The following is an 18062-nucleotide window of genomic DNA, read 5'->3' as shown; positions in this document are numbered from 1 at the left end:
AAGTATGTATCACTTGTTGGTCTATCCCTCTTTGCTGGCACAGATATACTACTCACAGGGATCCTGTAAGGATCCCTCACCCTTGACCCATCCTCCTCTACTTTCTTCACAGCCACAGCGTATTACACCTTTTACACTACTCTGACTCTGGCCTCCTCAACCTGCCTCTCTCGCACCGGACACTTCCGATCCCTAGCAACATGGGCAGCCCTACAGTTGCACACACAACTTTTTCCACAGAATCTACACAATCCTCTATCTCATGCCCTCCTGCACACTTCCCACATATTGGAATCTCCCTCCTACACACTGGTGTGACATGACAATAAATGTGGCACCTGAAACACTGCAGTGGATTCAGCACGAAAGCTCTAACAGGATAACAGATATATCGTAACATGACTTTGGCAGGTAAAGACTGATTCAAAAGGACAGACTGTGACACCTCTGTTTTCGCCTCCCCGAAACCCATTAGAAGAGGTCAGAGAGGAGGGACCCTTTGCTTTCTCATCCAATGGGTTTTGAGGAGAGAGGACTCGTGGAGTGTGCAATTGAGATTCTCCTTATGTGCCCATGTACACTTGTTAAAGCTACAGGGTGCATTTACACAGGCAGCTCCATTCAGATTTTTTTCTCTCACTAATTGGTCTTTTGTCCAATCAGATCAGCAATGAAAATGATCTGATGTGAAAATATTTGATTGGTGATTGGTTAAGAGACCAATTAATGCAAAAAATATCATAATTGGGCTGCCTGTCTAAACGCAGCCTTAGTGTACAAAACCCCTCCTACCTGGAGGGGAGTCTGCTACTTATTGGTCGCCACACACCTCAGTCAATGTAATACACCAAATCACGTCCACCTGAAAGAGGCGGGACTACCTCTTTAAATATACACACCTGCAATATGTGTCGTTTTATCTGTCGAACTGCTTTGCTTTATCTTGGCCAGGTCGCAATTGTAAATGAGAACTTGTTCTCAACTTGCCTACCTGGTTAAATAAAGGTAAAATAAAATAAATAAAAAATAACTAGCCCCTTTCAAACCAAACCAGCATGGAACACTTACCCATAAATGAAGCCATAAAGACCAAACCTGTTTTACTACCATCTCCCTGTTTTCTTGAAGACCTACCCATTGTGTTAACTCCCACCCAGCCGAATCAGACTTTAAGCTATTTTGCATGATGCCAAATCCTGGGATGGTAACACAATGGAGGGAGTGTAGCAGCATCCCAAGCAGCCACCCCGGCCTACCAAGTGGCCAATAAAGCATCCTACCAGGAGGCCTACCAAGAGCCGTACTATATGGTCTACTAAATGACCTGCCAACCGGCTACCTGCAGGCTCCCTGCTACCCCCTCCACAGGCTACCAGCTACACCCCGCCAAGGTGCTCTCCTTCTAGTGGTCAGTGTACCAAACCTCCCAGAGCACTCCTTCTCCAGCTAGTCGCAGCCTACAGTACATTCAGAAAGTATTCATATCCCTTGACCTATTCCACATTTTCTTGTTATTCAAAATAGGTGAGGCGGGCCGGGCGCAGTGCGCGCTAACCAAGGTTGCCAGGTGCACAGTATTTCCTCCGACACATTGGTGCGGCTGGCTTCCGGGTTGGATAGCGCTGTGTCAAGAAGCAGTGCGGCTTGGTTGGGTTGAGTATCGGAGGACGCATGAGTCCCGTACGGGAGTCCCGTACGGGAGTTGTAACGATGAGACAAGATAGTAGCTACTAAAAAAACAATATTGGGGAGAAAAAGGGGTAAAAATAATAATAATAATAAAAAAAGAGATCATAGTATTTGAGATGACTGCACAACCCTCAAGATTAATTGTCAGATCCAAAAGAAGATCTCTTTGTTTCTTGGGACCGAGAACTAGCATCTCTGTTTTGTCCGAATTTAAAAGGAGAACATTTGTCGCCGTCCACTTCCTTATGTCTGAAACACAGGCTTCCAGGGTGGGTAATTTTTGGGCTTCGCCATGTTTCATCCAAATTTTATGCTGTGTCGTCCGCAAAGCAGTGACAGTTGACATTGTTTCCAAATTACATCACCAGGAGGTAAAATAATAGTGGACCTAAAACGGAACCTTGGGGAACACCGAAATGTACTGTTGATTTGTCAGAAGACAAACCATCCACAGAGACAAACTGATATCTTTCCAACAGATAAGATCTAAACCAGGTCAGAACTTGTCCGCGTAGACCAAATTGGGTTTCCAATCTCTCCAAAAGAATGTGGTGATCGATGGTATCAAAATCAGCACTAAGGTCTAGGAGCACGAGGACAGATGCAGAGCCTTGGTCTGACACCATTAAAAGGTAATTTACCACCTTCACAAGTGCAGTCTCAGTGCTATGATGGGGTCTAAAACCAGACTGAAGTGTTTCATATACATTGTTTGTCTTCAGGAAGGCAGTGAGTTGCTGCACAACAGCTTTTTCTAACATTTTTGAGAGGAATGGGAGATTTAATTAGGCCAATCGTTTTTTATATTTTCTGGGTCAAGGTTTGGCTTTTTCAAGAGAGGCTTTATTATGGCCACTTTTAGTGAGTTTGGTACATATCCGGTGGATAGAGAGACGATTATTATATTCAACATAGGAGGGTCAAGCAAAGGAAGCAGCTCTTTCAGTAGTTTAGTTGGAATAGGGTCCAGTATGCAAAATCTCTTTGCCACATGACAATCTGTAGAATTTCAGGAAATTATCTTAAACTGCTAAATGTTCTCTCCGATGCCAAGAGATGGGCCTTTCAAATCTTCCTTCCATGGGCCTGAGACTTGCGTTGTGTGGCCATTCACTGCCCGAAGTCATAGTAAAACTCCTTGTATGCTACACACACAACATCTCTGATCTGAAGCCTTACATACAATCTATCTGATACTCATCGAGCCAACATCAATGTGTTAAGTGCAATACTATTGCAGGCATTGCCATAGACCTGCAAGGTCTTCAGATTGAGTCGCCTCAAAAATAATTAGTTAGCACGTACAGTATGTCTGATACTGAAAGTAATGTGTGTACAGGCCACTGGGCTCTGGTATAAAACATGGTAAATGATCCCACACCACCACCAACAACCATAATGCAATCACAATAACCCCCCACTAGATGGTAGGTGTTTTCCAGTCTCAAGAGTAACAACCCCAACCCTTTTCTTTCAGTACAGAATAGCCTATACACCATCCCCCACTTAGACCCACAAACCCTTCTACTTCTAGTGTGATGAAGGCCTCTCAACATCTGTTTTCAATAACTGGACTCTGGGTCACCCTTGACTCCACACAAAACGCACTTACATGGACCTAACAGTTAATGAAGACAGCAGTAAACAACACAGCCATTTCACACTTAACTCTTTAGTCTTTTTTTTATTACCATACACAACCAATTGCTCTCATTATATTTTAAGTGCTACTATTATCATGTTCAACTTTTGCATGTATGTCATATTTAAACACAGGTTCCCATCACAAAGCCAACTGTTGGCAAGACTGGGCAAAACATACTTGTGCTGTGAACGTTAGTTAAACTGAGCAGGAAAGAAGGGTTGAGGGTGCTATTCTTCGAGCTGTTACAAATTATTTGAATTTGGCTGGATTTCTCAGCCTCTTAAATGTGGAACTTGTTCTATGCTGGGCCAAAGAGTGGTTCATACCTACCTACCCAGACATAAACCTCAGTCACTGAACTTTGGACAGAAATGTGCTGAGACTTGTTACATGTACAGTGCACTTTGGGTTCTTTGTCATCTGCAGCACACAACACATTAGTGGCAGTACAGTCAGACTGTGTAGATGAGAGTCGAAAGGTGTTTCCCCCATGTACTACTTTTATTGATTTGTTAATATATTTTTTAAAGAGTCGAAAGGTGCTTTTTTTCACCCTGTCAGCAAAAGAGATGACATTAGTTGTGATGTATGCATATTCATGTGTGTTAGTTAATTTTTTGAAATTTTAAACCTAGGAATGATCTACACTGTTAATATTTTTTTGATTATCTTTTTCTTAAGAATTACAGTTTAAGTCGAGGGAGGTGGTGTAAAAGAACGGGGTGGGGTGAATGGGAGAGAGCCGGGTGAAGGGGAGAGAGCCGGGGGGGTGACTGGAACCAATAGCGTGCAACATCCTGCTAATATAAAGAACAAAAAAAACGACTCTTGAAAAACAAGAGCAGGGGAGCCAAGCTGAGGTAACTCGCCGGGTCTGTAGGAAGAATCCTGACAGCAGAAATCGGGGAAACGAATGAGAAAGCAATCGATCACAGCCTATTGATCACCAAATTGTCTTTCTATTTAAACGTTGACGAAAGTACACAGATGGTAAGTGCTTCTCGCCCATTTCTCGCGTTTACTGTACAGAGATGGCTAGCTAGCGACAGCATACCCTCTTCCCCCTCCCTCTCCTTTTGTGATGGGGTGATGTCCACACGATGCTAACTCGCTAGCTACCAAGGTTGCTAGCCATCCATTCCGTTTTTTGGTGGAATGACTCATGTTTACCCTGCTGTTCTGTTTTTAAATAGGGCAAAAACGTGCAATGTAACGCTATTGTATTGCACTGTGCCAACTTGCCATCTCTTTTTTTTTTTTGCACGCTGATTAATCAATCCGGCATTATGTACGGAATTGTGCAGCTACCCAGCATTTCACTCAAAATGAGCTTATCTCGAACGATACATATTTATAGTTACGTTAGCTTGCGAGCTAGCGCAATATCGGGCACTATTCACACTGGTTGAGGCTTTATTTCATGTTTTGCCTCAAGTGAAGCTTTAAAAAGTCATTGTCTGTCATGTTTTAGGATAACGTACACTTTAACTTTAGTTTGATCACTCTGATGTAGAATATGAAGGAAATGTGCACTGTCGATTGCCTTTGTTGGTTTTCTCAACAGATTGTGTTGTGCGTAGTATAAATGTTTTTATTTTGACCATTTATTAAGTTTACGCCTGCCAATCATATACATCACCCAGTTTGACTTCAGAAGCGCTCTCTGGCTGGCTGATAATCTTAATGTCTACGTACTGTTATTACCTAATCATGCCAGCCATTATTTGGTGCACAGAACCTGGCGTCTCTCCTTGTTACATAAAGGGCTGTGGAAGGGATTCTGGTGTGGTAGGCGCAAGGCGGTTGTTAAGAACTGGAAGGCAATGAGCCGACCGCATCATTGCAAGCCAACGCTGTGTCATGGTGAACGGTATTGGCCTAGAAATGCATCAATTATATCATAAATTGATTTATTGTAACGCCCCTGTGAATTATCTGGCTCCCCCTGCGAGCTCATGACAGTAGCAGCATGGCCCGGCACTAGCAGAGTGGATAAAGTACCTGTTTCAAATGGTCTTCTCTTCCATTCCCGCATGATGTTCTCTAAATTGAGACCTTGGAGAACACATCTGCGGTCTTCCCAGACCAGCGCTCTATCAAATCAAGACTCCGAGCTCTATAATTACTGCCTTGGCATATGATCTTTTTCGTTTACCGCCACTTTGTGGGTACAAACTGGGGATCTGTAGATGTGCTGTCTGTAATTTTGGCCCATTGTTTGCCGAGGATTAACACATGGTTTGAAGACAGATTTACGTCAATGGTGGCGGATTTGTGGGGCAAGTTTCTGTGGCGAGACGACGTTTGTTCTGAGTGATTGTCTTCTGCGCGGATAGAAGCTGGTTTCACTGTCTACGTTGAACGTGCCAAGACTGTCTACTTGTATTGACACCTTGGCTGCGTTGAGAATTGCACCTGCAGTTTGCTTGGAACATTTCCATTGTACAGCCATATGCACCATTGCCCAATGATTAGGGCAATCATTGCAGGTCCAATTGAAGTAACCATATAGTGCACATGTTTCCTTTATACAACTATGGGAAATGTTTCCACTTGTTTTTGAGTGAACAGCTCCACATGCACTTCATTGAGCTTTCCTATATAGCTGGCCAAGTCCTCATGGTGTCAGATTTTCTTTTTACAGGCGTCACAGAGATGGTCTGTTGGGATGGTGTAGATGACAGCACCATACTACAGTCATTGGACAGGGAGTGCAAATAGAGAACGGTCAGGTGCTGTATGTTTTAGGTGCAGATCAGTGGAGGGTGTGAGTGGGAGATGCATCCAGCTGTTGTGTGCTAGATAGAAGAGGACTATGAATGAGTAAAGGTAGATAGCCAAAGCTACCCAGTTGGTTATGGCCATTTTAGCTAGCCTAATGGCGCACTTAAATGATTCATAGTTTTTGATACCTCGGTCTTTGAGGCAGGGTATCATTGAACAATAGCCTGACATAAGATAAACTAAGACATGGTATAATGACATGCCGTTCCCTTGTAGATTGCATTGTAAAAATGAATGTTTTTTTATTTAATTTGATTCAGTAATTATATAGCGCGCTTGGTTAGAAGTCCCAAATATAGTTAACTAGCAATGAACCATAGTCAGCAAATAAACATGTCAGAAATAATCCAATCATTGTTTGTAATGCCCTGGAGGGATGTAAGACTTCATTCACAGAGCATTATGGGATTTATCCCAGCCGTTTCTGCCCCAAACCTTTCCTCTCCTGTCTTTATTATTGTGACATGGAAGCCTCTTGAAAACCAACTTCCTAAATGGCACTAACGGTTCATTGTGTTTACACCTGCTCTATTGTATCGTTGCTTGTTGTGAATAACACTATTCTTTTAGATCCACACTGAACAAGACGTTTAAACGTTTCCATCGGTTAGATAACCTTCCTATTGGCTGTTCTTACAACCTAGTACCAAGCAATTGCAGTCACATTGGGAGGACCCAAGGACAAACTGCACACTGCCCAGTAAAAAAGGCAACTTTTTCCACAGCAACCTCGCCTCACGTGAGAATGACAGCAGCAAAGTGCCTACATGTGCAGTGTGTACTGTGGGCAACCTGGTTTACTGAGGAATGCCTACTGCATCACACACCACCCACCTTTCATATCTTGGGATGCGTAGGCTTAAAAGTTCATGCTTTTGTCTCCTGCCTCTGCTGTCACACAGCCTGACACAACAGGCAAAGGGGGCAGAAGGTATTTTGCGCTGTAGTTGTAAAATCTCCCATGTTTGGTGAAATTCCAATGGAATGGTAGACTTCAGATTTGCATGTGTTTTGGTCAACGCGATGGGACCTGTCTTCCTGAATTCCTGTCCCTCCACAGACTTTGGTTGCGCAACTTTCTCTTCTCTGTGCGATAGGTTGTATCAGTTCTGAGGTTTGATGCTGAGGGCTGTTTTTTGAGTCACTTTATTAAATGCATGATCTGCGGCTTCTCGCTGGGTCCCGACATGCTAAAGTCAATAGAGCGCAATATTGTTAAAAGCTGACCTTGAGCCAAAGGTTGTGGGTTAATCTCAGACTAAACATCTCTTGTTCACCTTTTTGAGATGGGATTCGGTTGATAACAGCCATTGATGTCCCATGGCTGTTATGCCAGTGGGAATGTGTGAAACGTGTGAGTAGATGTTATTCAGAGGTTTTCCTTAGACAATCTTGACCCCTGTTTGTCAGTGTCAGCTGTTACCTCCCTAGACAGGTTTCACATCCGTGATTATGGCATTGAGGCTCTCTGTCACTAGTCGTATAAGGACAACTTCTCTCACCGCAGCCTCACAGGAAATGGCCTCCCCTGACATGTGCAAGTGAAGAAAGACTTCAACTGACAGAGGTTGGAAAGAAACTAGCTAATTTAGTAGTTTTACTGCCTGACTTATTTGTTAGCTGAGGCTTGTTCATTGGACATGGTGGCCTTGTTTCAGATCCACCTGTGACCAGAAATGTCTGCTGACTTTCCCTTCTCACCCCAGTACCATCTATCTCTAGCTAGTTAGCTGTGAAATCGCCTTAACATACTGCACTATCAATTTAGGAGTTTACAATCTCACCATGTTCAATCTGCAGATCGATGTGCCTCAGAGTGGAGACTGACATTCACAACTACAGATATACCATGCAAAAGTTGTCCATGCTACGTCAATGGGCCACACGTCCGATTCTGGGACAAGGAGCGCTCTCCTTCATGGAGTGACTGGGAGTCTTTTTGTCTCCAGTTTAAAAAAATGAATTGGCACGAATGGCTCATTTGAGAGAAGGCATCCTCCTGAATTTTGAAATCTGACATGTATGATAGAAGTTTTCGTAATCTAAAAGTTGTATTCCTATTAACTTCCAGTGTAGTGAGACTTTATCACTGCTACGTCATACCAGATGTACTTCTGCCTTGAACGCCATCAACTCGGATGCATATGAAAACATGAAATGACCCAGGGAATCGATAGAACATCACTCGGATCACAAATATCAAATTGTATTTGTCACATGCGCCGAATACACCAGGTGAGACCTTACAGTGAAATGCTTACATACGAGCCCCTAACCAACAGTGTGGTTTAAATAATAATAAAAAATAATAAAAATTACAGGTGATAAATATAACGGTCTGCTTAAAACATGTTGGTATTACAGACTCCGACAGGGAGAGGTTGAAAATGTCAGTGAAGACACTTGCCAGTTGGTCAGCGCATGCTCACAGTACACATCCTGGTAGTCTGTCTGGCCATGCGGCCTTGTGAATGTTGACCTGTCTAAAGGTCTTACTCACATCAGCTGCGGAGAGCATGATCACACAGTCTTCTGGAACAGCTGGTGCTCTCATGCATGTTCCAGTGCTATTTGCCTCGCAGCGAGCATAAAGTAGTTTAGCTTGTGTCACTGGGCAGCTCTCGACTGTGCTTCCCTTTTGTAGACTGTAATGGTTTGAAAGCCCTGCCACATCTGACGAGCGTCAGAGCTGTGTACTACGATTCAATCTTAGTTCTGTATTGACGCTTTGCCTGTTTGATGGTTCATCGGAGGGCTTAGCAGGATTTCATATAAGCTTCATGGGTTAGTCTCACTCTTTGACCGTGGCAGCTTTAGCTCAGTGCGGATGTTGCCTGTAATCCATGGCTTCAGGTTGGGGTAGGTACGTACGGTCACTTTGGGGACGACGTCATTTGATGCACTTATTGATGAAGCCAATGACTGATGTAGTGAACTCCTCAATGCCATTGGAGGAATGTCTGAACATTTTCCAGTCTGTGCTAGCAAAACAGTCCTGTAGCTTAGCATCTGCTTCATCTGACCACTTTTTACATTTTTATTGATCTGGTCACTGGTGCTTTCTGAATTTTTTTCCCTCTGGTTGCACATTTAACATGCTGATAGAAATTTGGTAAGACTGATTTAAGTTTCCCTGCATTAAAGTCCCCGGCTACTAGGAGCCCCACGTTTTGTCTTTGCTTTTGAATGAGCTGTATCCCGTCATTACTGTCTTAGTGCCAGCCTCTGACTGTGGTGGTATGTAAACATCTACGAAAAATACAGAAACTCTCTAGGTAGATGGTGTGGTCTACAGCTTATCATGAGCTACTCTACCTCAGGCAAGCAATAGCTTGAGACTTCCTTAGATATCGTGCACCAGCTGTTATTTACAAAAATACATAGTCCGCCGCCCCTTGTCTTACCAGACGCCGCTGTTCTATCCTGCCGGTAGAGCGTATAACCAGCCAGCTGTATGTTGATGGTGTCGTCGTTCAGCCACTACTCTGTGAAGTATAAGATGTTAGTTTTTAATGTCCCGTTGGTAGTTTAATCTTCAGTGTAACTCATCAATTTTATTCTCCAAAGATTGCATGTTTGCTAGCAGAATGGAAGGAAGTGTGGTTTTATTCGATCGCCTACAAATTCTCAGAAGGCAGTCCGCCCTTTGGCCAACTTTCTCTGCCTCCTCTTCACGCTAATCACGGGGATCTGGGCCTGTTCCCGAGAAAGCCGTATATTGTTCGTGTCGGGCTTGTCAGACTCATTAAAGGAAAAAGGATTCTGCCTGTCCATGCTTAGTCATCGCGGTCCTGATGTCCAGTTCTTTTCGGTCATAAGAGACTAGTGGGAACATTATGTACAAAATATATATTTTTTAAATGTAAAAAAATAAAAATGGTTGTGGGAGGGATGTATAACGTCTGCCATTTTGTTTCATGGCGCCTTTCACCCATTCTGAATATAACATTCAGAATGGGTGGCCCTTTAACAGGCTGGTGTAATCGTAGTGCATTTTTCCTGTTTATTTTCCATCCCTCTGTCTCATCAAGGGGTGCAAGTCAGCGGTCTAAAAATAAGATGCGCTGAGAGACTAACTGAAATGACTGGCCACTGACTTCTTTCAACATCTAGGGCAAGTTTCACTACTGTGTACGTTACCGTAAGAACACTGGGTGATCTCTCGCTCCGTGTGTGTGTCACAGCCTGTGGTGAAATGCTTCAAGTAAACTTACCAGCACCAAGTCCCTTAGCCTCTACTCTAGATGGAAACATTGATGTCCCATGGCTGTTAATATTCCTGACTGTACCTGTAACCTTTCTAAAAGGGGCAGATTTAGGCTAGTACTCTGTATAAACATACCCAAATATTGGACTGAGGTCTGGTTTATGGTTTCTGGTTTCTAACGCTGACCGTTTCAAAGTTGTAAGTGGAATTCATAGCCGTGCAAGCAAGCACTTGACGCTCCGAACCCTTCCCTCAATACTTTTTATTAGGGAAGCGCTAGCCTCTGTGGTTTCCCTGGGCCTGAACAGACAACCCCGGTGAAGACCTCCTCTTTCTTCGAGGCAGGGTGCAGTCACCCCCAGACCCCCTGCCATTGTTGTGGTGGTCTGAGCTCCAGGGGAACAGGCAATGGGATTTGTCATTGTAATGAGATTAGGAGCTCCTCATCAGAGAGGGAGAGTCTCAACCTGATCTGACTGTGGGTACAGCACAGCAGGGCCTAACTCTTCAAATGGCTGCATGGAAGAATCTCACATACATGAAGTGTAGCCTACCTGAAACTCAAACCGAGATGCAGTGTGTCTTCTGCTTAGTGTGAATAAATGACTGGCAAGAGACTGAATATTAATGTTGCTAAAGGTGGGAGCCTGATCTAGCAAAATTGGTGAAGTGCTCTTCTCTCTGGCTGGAGACTTTAGTAAGTGGTTCCAACTTCAAACTAATCTAAATGGGTACACCAAATTGTAATTTAATTGCCATGTGTTAATCTAATGGGCAGCCTGCATCTAGCCTACTGTTTTTGACCACCTTTAGCTGTGTGCACAGTTGGCACACTACAATGTTCATATTGTCCTTCTCACCATTTAAGGAGAGGTTTGGTCTGTGCACTGATCATTCCCTGTGGTAGTTCTTATCTGCTGTAATCAGCCTGTGCTCTAAGCCCAGTGGGGTGGCAGTTAGCTGTGGCAGGCTCCCCGCAGGGACTCTTAAAGTCTGTGTCATCACTACTTCCTGCCACAACGTCATTTTTTGGTCGGCAGTCAGTGGCGTGTCTTCATGTACAAATAAGGCAAAAGGCAGATGGCACCAGCCATGTAGAAGCCTTCCAGGACTGACTGTGTGCTTGCCTGCCATGGTATCTATTCTTGTTTTCATTATCTTTTAGTGGCTATGGCAATTCTGGGCTGCAGTTTTATCTTGTGCAGCCTGAATTGGTGATGAACCTTTCTGTAATGTACTGTACGTTGCATGCTGTGCTAAAACAGAAACCATTGCCTTTTGAAGCAGTTTATTTATCTTATGAAATATGAAGCTCCTGTTGAGTGTTACTGATGGTTGCTTTCTTGTTGCAACAGGAAGTGAGTTTACCATGCAGTGCACCCTGTACCCTACCCAAATATGAGAATGAAGGAGACTTGGTGAGGAGGAAGATGGTCAGGATGGCGATTGCATCTACAGGAAGTTGCAGTCCCTCCATCAGACATTCCGTTCTCACAAACTAAGGCAACACCCCAGCTTCCTCAGTCATTCAGTTTTAAAGATATCTGACATGGTTTTCACATCAGGGTTCAGTAGTGAGTGGGCGAAAGTTACGCCAATGCAAAAATTACTAATTTGATCATTTCAATTGAATAGAATACCAAGTGGATTCCCAAAGTCTCTTTGGTTACTGTATCATCTGTGGACATGCTAGATGATGTGTAAGGGCTTTTGGGGAGCTCTTCTTTGATCCACAATCCTGCCAGTTGTGAAGTGCAACATGATTGAATCAGTGGCTGATGGGTTTCACTCTGAACCGCTTGTTATGGCTCAACATGATTTCAGTTTAATTGAGTTTTTCGGGCCGTTCCAACGCGTTCTAATTGAGCAGACCCAATGAGGAGCTGGATTTGTTGTAAACAACCCATATCCCTGGGGATCAGTGCTCTGTGTGTCCACTCCCCTTCAATGTGTGAATGTAGCCTGAATGGCCTCCTATCTGCTGCACGGGCTTCATGAAAGGGTTGTCGCACAGTTGTCTGTCAAATGAGCCCCCCCTGACTACTACCACCAATCTCCTTCCATAACAGTCAGAGTTTAGATGTCAGCAGTGGACTTTCCCAGAGAGCAGTCTGGCCTGCACACAAGTGTACACAGCCTTTTCAGTGTGTCTGCCTAAATGCGTGTGTGTGTGTGTCTGTCTGCTAATTGATCTGCTAGTCCAGCTTCAGGACGTGGACGTCAATGTGGAGAAATTGCTGAAGCCTGTCGGTCACATAATTTTGAAGTATAGTTCTTCACCAGGTGTGTTTGGAGCCAGGTGTGACAGCTGAGACCTAGGCGCCTTTGACCAATTGCTTGACCTATGTCTGCCCTGTGGTCTTTTGTGACCTAGTTTCAAACCGACTCTAAGCCACTCCAAATTGATCTGCTAGGTCAACATCTGTTAGCAATATGGCAGACGATATGATACCTATCCTGCCCTCATGGGTTTTGACGGAGTCAGTGCCGACAGTAGGTTCTAGGAGTTCATGTTTGTATGTTGAAAGTAACTTGTTTGTGTACAGTATAATGCAGTTGTCATGGAGAGGAATGAGTGTTCAGGGCCTCTCTGTAGAGTCAAGTTGAAGCAGGACGTCCATGGATGTTTGTGTCAGAGTGTGGGGCTTTGGAGCCACGAGTAGAGAAATGAGACGGGCCTCCATTACATAAGGCCTTTAGTTCTATAGCCCTGAATGGTGCTCTCTGTCAAGGCCAAGCTCTCACACTGAACTGTGTGTAAGGTTTGTGAACAAATGGGTTTTTTATTGACTCAAAGTTGTACATCAGAATTCCAGTTTAGTGATGTAGTGTAACAGTGGCATTGGTTGCTTTCTTAAACCGCTGTGCAAGTCGAGAGCATCCAGAGGATGTCCGTAATGTCACGCTTGGGGTTAATATTTGAAATGGTTGTGCTTCCCTATGATTGTGTGTTCAGTGTACCAACTCACATGTCCAGACAGAAGGTAGCTGACCTGCCCTCTGGGGAGTACAGTACACTGACAGATGGAGCTGCTGGGAGGGAGAGAGCAGGAGTGGGGAAACGACTGAGATGAGAGGGATATTATGGACATGGTATTGTCAATATAACAGGGGAAATCCTGAATGCTTACACTTCTGTTGTAATAACACTAAATAGGAAAGTACTGAGGTTCACTCATTTGTATTCCAGGACAACAGAAATGCCCCTGAAGATAAACCTGTCCAGCGCTCCAAAGTAAATATACCTCCATTATCACCCCCCCCTTTGTCCCGGACATTATCTTTTAATCACTATCCTTCTCCATTACCTGTCTGTCTGGCCCAGTGTATCTCTCTCTACTGACCTTTACTCAGATGTCATTTAAATGTCATCCATAATGGAACTACAGTTTATATACCAGTATATGTTTTCACATACTCTCAACAGCAACTCATTTCGATAGATTGGTTATAGACAACTGAGCAAGTTGAGATGATGCTTAATTTATCCATTGAAACACATGTTTGAAGCCATAGTAACGGTGTGGGTTTTGTTCATGTGCGTAGTCCTTCAGCTTCAAGACACCAAGGGAGGTGTGCTCGTCATGTGAGAAGACCGTCTACCCCATGGAGAGATTGGTGGCTAACAACCTGATATTCCACTCGGCCTGTTTCTGCTGCAAACACTGCAACACCAAACTCAGGTGAGTCACTCACTCACTCACTCACTCCATATCAAACGGTGTTCTTTTGTTTATATTCTGCCCCTCCCTGCAGCCTGGGCACATTTGCTGCCCTTTCGGGGGATTTCTACTGCAAGCCGCACTTCCAGCAGCTCTTCAAGAGCAAAGGCAACTATGATGAGGGCTTTGGCCGCAAGCAGCACAAGGAGCTTTGGACCTCCAAGGAGGGAGAGAACATAACTAAGACTGCGTAGCCACGCCTGTCTGTGTCCCAACCGTTCTCCCACGGGAAAGGCTATACGGACACTCCTGACCTGCAAACCGACTTTTATTTTCAGAATTGGTAACGGTCAGGGTTAGTTTTAGATTTTGGTTGTTTTGCAGGTCAGCAGTATCCTACTGGCATTTCCCATCTCATCCCCAAAGCTGCCTCTTCTCCACCTCCAACATGTCATAAAGAGCACCAACGTGTCATGAGGGGTGCAGTCAACGCTCCTGAGCGCTCGCTCCACATGGAAGACACACACCCACTATGACTGGCCGGTCACGCTCCCTATTGCTCGGCATTTTATTTAGTGGGGTGCTTATTCCTTTAATTTGGTTATAGTATCATTTTTATTTTACATTTGCTCTTTTGAAATTGTTGATTGTGACCAAACTGCTTATTCACAAACCAGTGGTATGTTTTTGCTGTCTTTTTGAGGACTACATATCATTGTTTTCTTGTTTATTTTTCGGATAAATTTGCACCCTTTTGACGCAACAGGCGCAAGGGACCGTATGCTCATGTGAACATATGGTTAGAGAAGCTGGAGTTCACCCTCAGCTGTAGAGCATACTCAGGTCAACCATACTGAGCTAGGTTCATTAGCAAGTTTGTATTTTATGACCTCCTTTTCAGTTTCATATCGTCAATTAAATCTAACACCAATTTTAAAGACCAGTCCTCTGCATTGCGGTAGCACCGGCGGAAGCCAATTTGTGAGTTTGTCAGGGTTCACTTATCTGAGAAACAAACATGGTACTGTAAAACTGTCACACGTTCTCTCTCTGGGTACATTTAGTTGAATTCTGTCTTATTGTTCAAATGTTTGTTTTTTTGCTCCTATGATCTGAATGGCTGCAAGGTTTCAGTTCTGCATGTTTGTCCTGTATGAGTCTTAGCTGTACCTTTAGTCTGTACTGCCCTCCTGTGTTCTGGGTGATTTAAAACTAATCTGCTTCATTGACTCTTAATCTCACTTTACTGGTTTTAAAATGCACTCTTTGCTCTGTTATTTGCTGGGTTTGACGGTCATGCGATAAGTTGCTCTTTACTAGTAGAGGCTTTTTCGTCTTTATTCTGAATATGAGAAGTATCTCATAGGTGTTTGTACATAGCTTGTGCTTAGTGAACATATCGCACTATACTGTGCACATATGACCATGCATGTTAACCAGACAAGTCAATATTAGATTGACAGGGAACATAGCCTAACCGGAAACCACAACTGTCACGCTAATATCCCCTGCTGCTTCCTGTCCATGCAGAACTGCCTGTTCATGTACTAAATTGGGCTAAGTTGGTGTGTAAACCTAAGCGGGACTTTCAGATCTTTCAAGACAACTGTGAACTCTGGTGGGGGGAACGATGTCAAAATCCTGATGTCTGTGATCTGCCAATTGGGAAAGTCAGCTCTAGAAAGAGGCCAGAGTTTCTGACGCAGAATTACGAGTTGGATGACCTTTTAAAACAAACAACAACAAAAAAACATTTTATTTTTGAGTTCCCTGTTGTCTTGAATGCTCGAAAGTCTGAGAATTCAGTGTTCTGAATGTGGTAGAAATTCACATATGACTGGGATGTCCTGACGAGGCCACAAGTGAAATCACATAATGTAAAAAAAAATATATATATTATCGTGCTTCTCCAGTGACATCATCTGCAAACATAAATATATTTTATTATTTTTATAAATGCCTCATGGCTTTCTTGTCTCGACTGCATCACGTGATTCTGAGTAGAGGTGGTGGATTTGTGAAGATGGTTCACCATTGGGGGAAAAAATTGTCAGTTTCAGTCTGCCGAACATTGACACCAATGTGATCGATAGCAGCTGGGTCTGGTCTACTTTATTGACTAATGTCACCAGAAAGAATGAGGGAGTGGGATGTCTCGCTGCTGCGCCATCTCTGATTTTGAGCACCAGGACCTTTTAATTTTTTTTTATATATTTCACCTTTATTTAACCAGGTAGGCTAGTTGAGAACAAGTTCTCATTTGCAACCTAGTACTATGTGAGGGGTGGGCGCTAACAGGGAATGTTGTTTGAACTGAGGCATGTTCAGGGGAATTCCTACACAGTGAGTAAAGCCCAGGCCTACAGTGCTCTGAACCTCAGAGTAGCTCCTCCTGGTGGGAGAAGAGAGGTCGGAAATGCATGAGTCAGTTCAGCCAGTCCCAGTAAAGGCTTGAGATATTACTTATCACACAATTGTCAATAAACACGTTTGCCCCCAGTAATTTCTTCTGGATAGCTTTTACTCATTTTTTTAAGACGTGGGAGGGGCCTTGGGATGAAACGGTTGTGCTACAGGTATTTTTTGGAATGTTCTAAAGCGACACCTGCTTTGGCCAACAAACTCAATAGATAAGCTTTTTTATTTTCTTCATTCTAGCTTTAGAATGAAACTAAAGCCATTGAATTACTTCATTTGGGAAGTATTCAATGCCACAACACTTGAATGACACAATGTATTTTGTGATGGAAAGTTTACTGTGAATTATAAACTGGGTGGGTCGAATGCTGATTGGCTGAAAGCCGTGTTATATCAGACCGCATACCACTGGTATGACAAATCATTTATTTTTCCTAATCTAATAATATTGGTAACCAGTGTATAATAGCAATGAGGCACCTTGGGGGTTTATGCTATGTTGTGAATATACCAAACCTCCTCTGGCTTCATTGCTTAATTAGAGCATGCTGTGCAGAATAGGAAATAAAATGTTACTTTTTGATAAGTAAATCCTTAGAAATAAATGGCAACTATTGCCTAACATTTAATGCTTTTTCAAAACAATTTTTTGTTTTTGAGTGCACATACCTTTCTCCCTGTTCCAGCCTATTCTCCTGTGAATGAAAATAATCCTTCTGCTTGTTTTCCATTTAGTCCCTGTGGTGAATATGAGTGGCTTCACTCAGCCAGAAGTTTACTCACCCGCTCATCCTCCACTCTCCTGAATGCTTTTCATTTGTTCAGTACATTTCCTCAAGTTGTAAAGTTATCGATTTGTTAAAATTTTGTAACGGTTCTCGAGACCACCCAGAATGCTTTGTAACCAAGAACATCATATCAAATAACACTGTGTCCATATCGTCTTATGTGTGAGGAGTGTGCCAAGGTACAATGGCGTTATCCTGTGAATAAACTTTCTTTGTATAGAGAAACAAACAACAAGAAAGTAGGTACACTTTTCCATACTGGTACCAGGAGGCTCAGGTCTATGAGAGCTGTGTGACTGTCTGTGTTCTGCGAGTCATGTAGTTGTGTGCAAAATTGGATGTAGACTTAACATTTATTTTTCAATGCAGGTGTCACTGTTGTCTAAATGTATGCATTTAAAAACAAAAACACTCTGTATAACTTGACCTGTGGATGATGGCCTTACAAGCTAAAGGACGTTTTGGCTCTTACTCGTCTTTCACCTCTCCTCTCCTTCTTTTGGATTATTACTCCAGTTAAATTGTGTTGTAGAAGAACATGATTATAAATAATGTGATTTGTTCCCCCCCACCCACACATACACACAATCAAATGTATTTTGTTTGATCATTTTCTTTCAGTAGTTTTACATTTTTACATGCTTTTGGAAAAATAAATGAATATGCTGGTGATAAGTGAGATGGTTGTCTTTATTACATGAGTAAAGGCAGTGCATATTTCATATTTGATACTAGTCATTTGTTGGGTAAATAGTAGGCCTTTTTTTATGAATTGTATGGGAGCTAGTGTGTTTATTATATACTGTTATAGACTCTTTCAGATGCTCGACAACAGGAGTTGTTTTAGTTCAAGGTGCCTGAAGAAAACA

The 18062-nt window shown here is 43.1% G+C and overlaps 1 protein-coding gene across 3 annotated transcripts; it reads left to right on the top strand.

Moving 5' to 3' along the window:
• Positions 1 to 4058: 4058 nt before the first annotated feature.
• On the top strand, positions 4059 to 17872 carry LOC109882225 (LIM domain-containing protein 2). 3 transcript variants are annotated; one of them, XM_020474318.2, is made up of 4 exons: positions 4059 to 4324; positions 13516 to 13560; positions 13872 to 14008; positions 14082 to 17872. In XM_020474318.2, exons 1-4 carry the CDS (start codon positions 4322 to 4324, stop codon positions 14239 to 14241), a joined length of 345 nt encoding a protein of 114 aa, XP_020329907.1. In that variant the 5' UTR covers positions 4059 to 4321; the 3' UTR covers positions 14242 to 17872. The 3 variants fall into 3 exon arrangements, with proteins under 3 accessions (XP_020329907.1, XP_020329908.1, XP_020329906.1); XM_020474317.2 differs by lacking the exon at positions 4059 to 4324 and adding an exon at positions 12065 to 13418; XM_020474319.2 differs by lacking the exon at positions 13516 to 13560 and having other exon boundaries at positions 4141 to 4324.
• The last annotated feature ends 190 nt before the right edge of the window (positions 17873 to 18062 follow it).

This window comes from Oncorhynchus kisutch, linkage group LG6 (genome assembly GCF_002021735.2).
Source record: "Oncorhynchus kisutch isolate 150728-3 linkage group LG6, Okis_V2, whole genome shotgun sequence".
In the NCBI taxonomy this organism is placed as follows: Eukaryota; Metazoa; Chordata; class Actinopteri; order Salmoniformes; family Salmonidae; genus Oncorhynchus; species Oncorhynchus kisutch.
This window is presented reverse-complemented; position numbering and strand designations above follow the sequence as displayed.